The 10276-nt window shown below is 33.7% G+C and overlaps 1 protein-coding gene across 1 annotated transcript; it reads right to left on the reverse strand.

Moving 5' to 3' along the window:
• Window positions 1-6226: 6226 nt before the first annotated feature.
• LOC107608068 (CHUP1-like protein) lies at window positions 6227-9552 on the reverse strand. Its single transcript, XM_016309959.3, has 5 exons — window positions 8737-9552; window positions 8348-8664; window positions 8142-8253; window positions 6870-7001; window positions 6227-6544 (listed from the first exon to the last, which is right to left on the reverse strand). Exons 1-5 carry the CDS (start codon window positions 9376-9378, stop codon window positions 6422-6424), a joined length of 1326 nt encoding a protein of 441 aa, XP_016165445.1. The 5' UTR covers window positions 9379-9552; the 3' UTR covers window positions 6227-6421.
• Between the last annotated feature and the right edge of the window lie 724 nt (window positions 9553-10276).

Genomic DNA, 10276 nt, shown 5'->3' on the forward strand with positions numbered 1-10276 from the left:
AAATCAAGAACTTATACTTCTCAGGAATATGCAGTCGCCATACCCACAACCAATTATCATGCTCATTCCAGTCAAATTTTCTTTTGGCTAGCCAACTGTACCCACTCCTAGGTGAGTAGAGTCTAGAAGATGCCACACCCCACGACCAACCCGAACTCTCTCCAGCATTCAAATCCGGATTATAAGTTCAAACGTTGTTTGACATCTTCTGAAATGATAGAGAAAATATCATGGAGATTCCATTGACCATCTTTTCAAACGTCTCTAATAGTTAAATCAGAGTCAGATATATGTACAAAAGGGACATCTTGAACAATTGGGGCCTCAATACTCCAATTGTCAAACCAAAAAGATTGATCAAGTGACGCAACGCACCAAGAGAAGGCATCGAGCACCAAAAGCCTTTGAGATACTCTTCCAAACATGAGAAGCATTGCAAGGGACAGGCCATCTAAAATTCCCTCATTCCTCAGATACTTTCCCCTCAATAGAGCAACCCAAGGTTTGTCCTGACAATTGCCAAACCAATTTACTAAGTAAAGATATATTAACACACGCAGGATCTCTAACACCCAGGCCACCAAATTTCTTTGGAGTGATCACGGTCCTCCAATTAACAAGAGAAAGACCTCTACCATCAACTTGACCCTTCCAAAGGAACTGTCTCATCATAGAAGACAATTTATCGCAAACCCAATTCAGAAAAAAAGATACCTGCATATGATAGACAAGAATGGATGCTGCAACAGAATTGATCAGGCAAAGTCTCTCTGCTTTATTTAAAAGCCTTCCTTTCCAATTAGCTAATCTTTCCCTTACATTTTGAATCACCGAATGAAAAGAAGCCCTACTGGTACGGGGAATGATTAAGGTTAACTCCAAGATATCTTCCTAAGTCCAAAGCAAAACGTATTGAAGAAACACTTGTAAAAATATCTCTTCTACGAGCAGTCACATTTTTAGAACAAAAAGCTTTATACTTTTCAAGATTCACTTTCATGCCAGATGCCTTGCAAAAAATGTTAAGAGATTGCATGACCATTTAGACCTGACTCTTTGTAGCCTGACAGAAGAGTAAGAGATCATTTGTAAACATCAAATGAAAAAAAATTTGGGCCACCCTTAGTGACAGAAACTGGTTTTCACACACCCTCGACCACCTTATGAGATATATAGCAAGCAAGTCTTTCCATACAAAGTACAAATAAGTAAGGAGACATTGGATCGCCCTGTCTAAGCCCCCTTCTAGGAGCAAAACTATCCAATCTATTCCCATTCCACATAATAGAAAGAGATGATGCACGGACACAATTCATAATCAAATTAACAGTGATGATAGGAAAACCAAAAGCAATGAGAGTACTCTCCAAAAACCTCCAATCCACCCTATCATAAGCTTTTTCAAGATCAATTTTAAAAGCAAGAGTACCTTTCTTGTATTTTGTGTGCTTCATGAAATTCATAATTTCTTGGGCCACAATAATATTATCAGGAGCACCACGACCCGTAATAAAACCTCCTTGTAAAGGACTAACAATATCTGGAAGAAAAGGCCGAAGTCGATTAGTCAATACTTTGGTGATAATTTTATAAACAACATTACACAAGCTAATAGGCCTGAAATCCTTCATAAAGGTAGGGTTATCAATTTTAGGAATAAGCACAATCAGAGTTTTCATGATGCTAGGATTTAAGTACTCTCCCAAAAAAGTGCTCCGGACAATATTCCAAATCTCAGTGCCTACTATCTCCCAATATTCTTTAAAAAAAATAAGCTTGAAAGCCATCTGGACCAGGAGCCTTAAAAGGGCTCATACTGAATACTGCTAACTTGACTTCCGCAAAAGAGACAGGGTCAATTAACCTAGCACAAGTCTCAGTGCTTAGAGTGGGTATCGGAACATCCCCTAAACAATCAATTTCAACCTCTTTCGTTGTACCAAAGAGATTCTTGTAAAAAGAGAGAGCTTCTTCCTGGAGAATATCTGGATCAGTAGACCAAGACCCATCTCTAACATATAATCCATATACTCTATTATGGTTTCTATGCACCAAAGTCTAAAGATGAAAGAATTTAGTGTTTCTATCCCCATACTTGACCCACTGCTCTCTAGATTTATGGTACCAAAAAAGTTTCTCTTGCAATAAAAGCCTATTGTAATATTCCCTCGATTCAGCTTCTTTAATTCTCAAAGATAACACATCAGTAACCTCCAAACGCCGTTGAATCTGATCAATCTGATATTCCAGCTTACTTTTTCGCACAAAAATATTTTCAAAAATCTTTGAGTTGAAGTCCAAAGAAGCCTATTGAACCATTTTAAGCCTTAACGCCTCGAAACTCTTGATTCCAAGCCTTACTAATAACATGTTTATAAGAAAGATGTGTTTCCCACACAGCTTGGAACCTAAAAGGACGAGAACCTTTCACTCTGGGGCCACCATGACAATGAACTAAAATAGGACGATCAGAATGAAGCCTGCTAAGAATTTCAGAATAACCCTCAGAAAATATTGTCATCCACGCCTCATTAACTAGAGCTCTATCCAACCTTTTAGCCAAGTCCCTACCAGCCTGAACTGCTCTATACCAAGTATATTTTCTACCAGTCACTTTAAGATCAAAGAGCTCACAGTCATCTAGAGTAGTAGCTGATTGACTAGCTCTGTGAGAAGAAAAATAAGCACCTGTACTCTCGTCTGGTGCCACAATCTCATTAAAATCACCAACAACCATCCACGGTCCATTATGGCCTGAATTAATAGAACGCAAATGATCCCAAATCATACTTCTTTTTTCGAATTGAGGACTCCCATATACAGCACTACAAAGCCAAACTAAGTTACCCACACTCACTTTCACTGTGATACATTGGTCAATTTGATCAATTTGATCAATAACCATACAAGAAGCATTAGCAATAGAAGATAGAAACCAAATGTCACCCCTGTGTCCTACTGCTTCCTCAATACTAACACAATGAAAATCCAACTTATCCCAAAAATTCTTCAAATTATTAAACATGGTATGAGTCTCAAAGAGAAAGAAGAAAGATGGTTTATATATTCTCACCAAATTTTTGCAATGCACACGAGCCATCTTGTTAGACGCACCCTTCACATTCCAGGCTATGATATTGAAACTATCCATAAAAACAGCAAAAAGGGAGCTCCAATAACAAACCCGAGACTCAACATGATGTCCCTGTCTTCGACGATCCTGCCTTTAATGGACTCTCAAGTTGCAGCCCAATTTCCTCCGTCGAAACTTGCGCTATATCCGCTATCGATGCTCCATCCTTATCTACTGGTAAATTCTGCAAAGAGTTTGGGTGAGGACGCTTTTGCACAGTGCCATTTGTTGTCTCACCTTGCTGCTGATGATGAACATTGTGCCGGGTCCCCAAAGAAGCTACACTAACCGGTTTTTCAATATTGATGCCCCTGCTTAATTTTATTTTGGATCCAGTAGCATGTGTTGTACGTTGGTGATTAGACCTTGTCCAAGTATTGGTAGCCTTGTTAGGAGTCTTCTTTGCTTTTGGTTGGACCTGATGGGTGCTAGGAGAAGGCTTTTGACCCATTCTATACTTTCCTTTCCTAATCACTTGAGTCCAGCCTTCCAAATCCTCATGTTGTGCATGGTCTACATGAACAGCATGCAAATCACTCTCCACCAAATCTGAGACAGCAACATTTACAGTCTCATCTCCAAGATTCTTGCCAAAATTAAAACTTGCCTTTTCCACATGTACTGGATTTTTTGAATTTGAGCTTTCTGGCTGCTTTGCTACATCGCCGACCACCTTGGCATTAGTTCCTCCTCCCGCATTGCTGTCAGTCTTGCACACCTTCATATCATGACCAAACTTGAGACAGGAGCCATAAATAAGGTGAAGACTTTCATATTCAACCTCATATTCAATACCTTCAACAAGAATCTTCTTAGTTACTGACAATCCTAAATCTATCTGAACACAGGCTCGAGCATATCGTCCTCTTTCAGCTAATTTTGTTGCCAAATCAACTTTAACGGAAATGTCTGCAGCCGCAATACGGAGTATTGCATCTTCTTGGTAGCACCAAATTGGTAATCCAAAAATTCTAATCCACACTAAAGTTGCTCCAAAACAGTTTTCACTTGATCTAAATTCTTGATCCCAAGGCTTCACAGCCACATAATTTTTCTCGATCATCCATGGATCTCCTAAGAGAACCTTTTCTCGCTCCTCAACCACATCAAACTTCACAAGAAAATAGTCAAATTCCACGTCCAATAAATCAAAACCTCCCTTAATCCGCCATACCGTTCGGAGTTTATGAGACAATGCAGTGTAGCTATAATGTTTACCTAACAACTTAATCACTATAGCATCTTTATAAGGTTCTGCCAAACATTTCTTAGCTTATTGGGTAAACGTGGCACTCGGTGGCAAGAGATCTCCTTGCTTTCCAGAAACTACCGCAATGTTATCTCCCGACAAAGTTTCAACGAGTGAACAAGTTTTAGCAATCTTGGAACCCACAACTTTGTCCCTGAAAGAAACCTTCAAAGGCTTAGAAACCCCTCCCGAAATATGATCCTCCTTTTTCCCTGATGCAAGCCCTCCCCCGCTCTCCCCCTTATCTCTTCCGCCGATATTATCGGCTGCCTCACCGTGTTTCACCTTCAAAGTCTCTTTCCCGCTCACTCCACCGCTCATCTTCGATTTTTAAAATTGTATTTGTCCCCAATATTTTACGTACAAAGATAGTATTCTATCTTTTTCTCTTACCAAGAAAAAACTAATTTTTTTTTAGAATATATTTTCTGATTAATTTTTTATAAATAAAATTTCTAATTTATTACATTTCAATTTTAAATTATATCAGATAATTGATTTTTTTTAAATGGATTATTAGTACAAAAGAATCTATTAAAAATTTGTATCAACATACTATATGTTCTCAAGTTTTTTTTGTCAAACTCTATCTCTTCTATATATATATATATATATATATATATATATATATATATATATATATATATATATATATATATATAATTGATTACATTACAATATTTCAATTATATTTTGTAATTGATTCTTTCTTTAAATAGATTTATAAAAATATTCAAATATTTGTATCCACACATATAATTAAATTTCCTTCTCAATTCTACCTATTAAATCCTCTATATCCAATATTAATACTTCATTATATCTTAATTATTTCCGTAATTAATTCTTTTTTATAAATAAAATATCTAATACATTATATTTTCAATTTATATCAAATGATTGATTTTTTTCTTAATGGAATAATATATCGATTAGAAATCATTAAACCATGTATTAATATAGAAATATATAAATTAGAATGATTAAGAGTATAATTGATAATTATTAGCATTTTTATTATTAAATATTAATTTGTGTATAATTGAATACAAGATATTTTTTTAAAAAATAATTAGAAAGAGAGAAATATACATGCTGACATCATAATGTGTCATGTTAGCATATTTGACGCTAAATTACTACCTTTTAAAAGATAATACATAGATACATAGATTTTTTTTTTGTCTCCATTTTTGTTAAAAAAAATGTGCTATATTTTTTTCTATAATATTCTTGGCTGTATATAATTTATCAAAAAAAAATTTCAAGATTTAATCCCATGATCTTTCGTTCACTTATAAACTATTTACTGTCTCAACTAATTTAATTTTTTATTATTTTTATACATATTTCAATAAATAAAAGAGTGAACCAATAAATATTTTAGTGTTTATTGATATACTAATATATATAATAGAAATATGAGAAAAGTTAGTGTCTCAATTAAATTATAAACCATTTACTATCTCAATTAATTCCATTTACTTTTTTTATATATTTAATAAATAAAAAAAATAAACCAATAAATAGTATCTCTTGATAAGATGATATACTAGCATATATAATGTTAGAACAAAAGAATTTTACATAGATAATTAATTGTATATTATTATATCAATAAAAGTAATTAATCATTACAATTATTATTTAAAAAATTATGTGTAAATATCTTTATCCTGTTAATAAATCAAACTTAAACTATGTATACATATGCGAAAGAGGAAAATACAAAAAGTTTTCTTCTTAGATGGTTGGTTATGATATTTTCAATAGTAACCTTTTATAAATGATAAAAAAAAACCTATATAGTTACTGTTTGATCTTTATTTTGAGTAAAGGTTTGCTTTTCCCTAGCACAAAATCTGAAATTAGGATTTATCTCGTGAGGTGTACTAAACATAATTATTAGGAAAAAAAAAAAAGGAAAGAAAGAAAAAGCGTATACCTAGTTTTCTCAAGGCAATGCATTTGAGAGCATTACATAAACAGAAGAGGAATATACATATTTGTCAATTCCATTGGGGAAGACAATTTGGTTACTACACAAGTTTCTGACAACTTTTGTCAAATTTAGTGCATTTGCTATAGCTTCGCAGAACACCACCAACGCTCTTCAATTCTTGAAATGCTTGTATGGTCTCCGGATCAAAGCCACCTGCAAACTGAAATGCCATGGCAGCTAATCATGAGTTAGGTAAGAAAAAAAATAATGTTAAGTTTTCAACACATTTAGGATATTAAAAAATCCAAATTATTTGGAGATGAGAAGAGCAATATAAATGTATTTGTTATGTGATAAAAATTTGTTTAAATTTTGTTATCTTATTTTCATTTCTTATTTCCATTCTTGGAAACAAAATGAAAAAAAGAACTTTAATGAATGAGTCAACAAGTGAAATAACAATTGGAGGTCTTCTATGAAAGTTTTCAGTTTTCAGTTTTCACTCAAATTTCAACCCTTAGCCAAACATGGCCATTAGGAACTACCTGGTGTACCCGGAATGCAAATTTTACTCCTTGTAGTAAGAGGTTATCTTCTTGCAATGCTTCACGAGACTCCAATTCCTTAGTCACTCTTTTCATGAATTCTTTTGCCAACCTCAATGAACTTAGCTTCATCTATAGTGAATAATGAGACAAACATAAACCAAATCAATTTTTAGTTTTTCACCCTTAAATGGTGTAATAATTACTAATTAGATACGCCTCCTAAAAAATATTCTTTTCAAAAGGTTGAAATGATAATATGTGTGGATTAAATTTCTGTTGTTTGATCTATGTGAAATTGACCATCAAACAGAAAATAACTGCATTACAATGCATGATTTTATTAGATCAGGTTAGTTCTATCTTAAAGGCCAGAGGTTATAGAATAGATTAATTACATTTTTCTTTTTGTTACAAATAAACCAATAAATCAGACTTATTTCCTTGAGTGTTCTCTTTGCTTAGAACCAAATAGACATCACCATCTTGTATAGATTTGCAATTTTGCATAGATGTCAATGTCTTCCCTTTTCTAATTTTTATTTAAAAAAGTGACTTCTTTTTTATGTGCTATGATAGTTTTCTTTTATTGATTTTTGTTACAAGAATTTTTTTTAAGATTTAACTAAAATATACCTTAAAGACAATGATAATTATAAGATTATTGTTAATATAAGTTTATAATTTTTTTAATAAATACAAAATAAATATATTAAAATTTTAAATTTATTATATTTTTAATAAAAAAATTTTATTTCATAATTTTAATACATATTTTTATTGTACAAATAAGATATATTCTTTTATTCTTCGTTACTTGGATTACATTTTGTTCTAAAAACAAGACAAAACAAAATATTAAGAACAAAATACAAAAAAAAAAACATATAAAATTTAATATTTTTGTATTTTATTTAGTGACAAATTAAAAAGTTCATTTTATTTTATTTTTTCATTTAAAAAATTTAGAATAAAAAATATAATAATAAAAATATATTTATAATTAACAAAAAAATAAAAATAAATAAATAATAAATTATGTCTCTTATTAATATTTTTTATTCTCTTTATTATAATAAATACAAAATTAAATTCAATATCTTTAGATACAATGGATTTGTTGTCTATATCTATATCTGACAAATGCAGTTAGAACTCGGCACTTTTCTCATATTCTTTTGCAGCGAAGCAAAACCTTATTATTAGCTTATGTTATCATTTGTTAAACCATGAAAAATTATTTAATTATGTCCTAATATGCTAATTAATTACCTGACCAACGAGGCCTGTGTCCATCATCCAGTCCCACGGGATATGAAAATTCCTGTACTTGTTGGTAGTAATCTCCCTTGTTCTTTCTTTAGCACTAACACTAGTCTCCAACCTGCGATTTCAAGGCGGATCTTATAACAATTAATTCAAACATATCACACAAAACCTTACTCAGATAATCACAATTAAAATGTGTACATGCTCGCCTGTCTTGCAACGCATGAATCCTCTTCAAAGCTTGAGGCAGAGCCTCTTTGGGATTGTCCTCATAAGATGAAACTTCCAATTCAAGACTCTTCAGATCTCGGTAGTTACAAGCCGCTTCGCGAAGCGCATCAACTTTTTGTTCCGGCCATTGTGGAAAATGCTTCAGCACTGATCTTTCATCCACCAATGAAGACAGTTCTCCGTCCAGCCACCTGATGAATGCCTCCACCTCTGAAATATCCGAAAACGACGTTGATTCCACCTCTTTGATTAACAAATTCACGAACTCGCCTTGTCTTTGAACTTCACATTTTATCTGAAAAGAAACTTCAGTCTCAGGGTGCGTGTTAGAGATATAAACATTCATTGAGTTAGGAACTCAACTTACAGCGGATAGGTAAGACGAGCGGTTTTCGATTTCTTCAATCATGTTTCTGGTGAATGCTAATGCAGGGATTCCTCCATTAAGGTTTATTCTGTTTTCCGTGTTGGCTTCCTTCCTCGTAAGGGAACGATAGAGCTCGATAACTTCTGGAACACGTCGCACCGCCTTCAATCCCATTGATGATTTTAGCAGAGCCGGAGGAGGCGGAGGCGGCGCTCCGGGCTGCAACTTGTTATGCGAAGGAAGAAGGAATGAAGGCGGACTTGGCGGCGGATTTGGTACCTTTGTTACAGAACCCTCCTTTATTGAATCTTTGAATTCTTGATTTGTAAGCACATTCTGGTTTTCAGGACACTTTTCTGCCATAACGGCTGCTTTGTGTAGCTGTGAATCTGAATTGCTGTCGTCTATTGACTTATGGATCTTCTTCCACAGCATGGATTTTCTCTCCACGTTGTGTGCTTTCAGCGAAACTATCAGCGACTTCAAGCGCGCCACTTCTTGCTTGAGCTCCAGGTTTTCCTTCTCGAGTAACTCATTCTTTGACATTTGAACTTCAGTTATTTTCTTCTTTGGTGAAAAGATCTCAGACTCACTCTCTTCTTTCAACATTTTCTCTCCTTTCCTCATCAGAAACATAGCCATAAAGATTGATTATCACTTACCAATTCAATTTGATATCTCTCTGTCAATTCTATGTGTTTGGTCTTGCTTTTGAAGTAAGGTTTTGTCTAAGATACATGTCACAATACCCTCAAATAATGGGCATGCTGGGAGTAGTTGTTTTGACAAGGGTAATTTCGACATTTCAAAAAAATAATGCTCTTTGCTATGAAGATTTAATTATGATGCCTTTATAACAAATTTTTTGTCATGGAGGAGAGATTACTTGGGTTTGCTGGCATCGCTACTGAGTGATAGCTGCCTTTAGAAATGCTATGTTAGGTGCAACCTTAAATACTTTGGTCAAATTTACTCTTTCTTTTTACGGTTTTAATTTTGAATTTTTAAAATTAATCCATTTGCTTGCTTTCTAATCTGCTGTATTGTCACATATCTTTGAGGGTTAGTGTCACAATAATAGTGCACAAGTCTGTTATATGATGACCTCATATTGAAGCATTATTATTATCTAAAATCTAGCAACACTTGTATTTAAAACATTTCTCTCCAATTCTCTGTTAGTGGATAGAATACAATCAATCTAAGAAGACACAATAATTGTGTATGTAAATGTTAGGGGACACCTTTGCAAACGTCTCATGTCCAAGTGTAGTTTTGGGTATGGTGGTGTCATAGGGCCAAAATAGTCTCATGGTGATGGTTGGTTGCCTTTCATCTTTTATGACTTATGAGTCAGTGCCCTTTTCTTTAGGCTGAATGGCATTTGGCTATTCTTTGCTTGTGAAGCAAAAATGAGAGGAAAGGACAAAATAAAGGAGGTGGAAAAAACAATGTGTACAATATATACAGTTAGAGAGTGGTTCTTTGGAATGGTAAACATTTTCACAAGAAAAAGAAAGGCTTTGATTACTACATCATA

The sequence above is a fragment of the Arachis ipaensis genome, chromosome B7 (assembly GCF_059453495.1).
Source record: "Arachis ipaensis isolate K30076 ecotype BB chromosome B7, ASM5945349v1, whole genome shotgun sequence".
NCBI classification, from domain to species: Eukaryota; Viridiplantae; Streptophyta; class Magnoliopsida; order Fabales; family Fabaceae; genus Arachis; species Arachis ipaensis.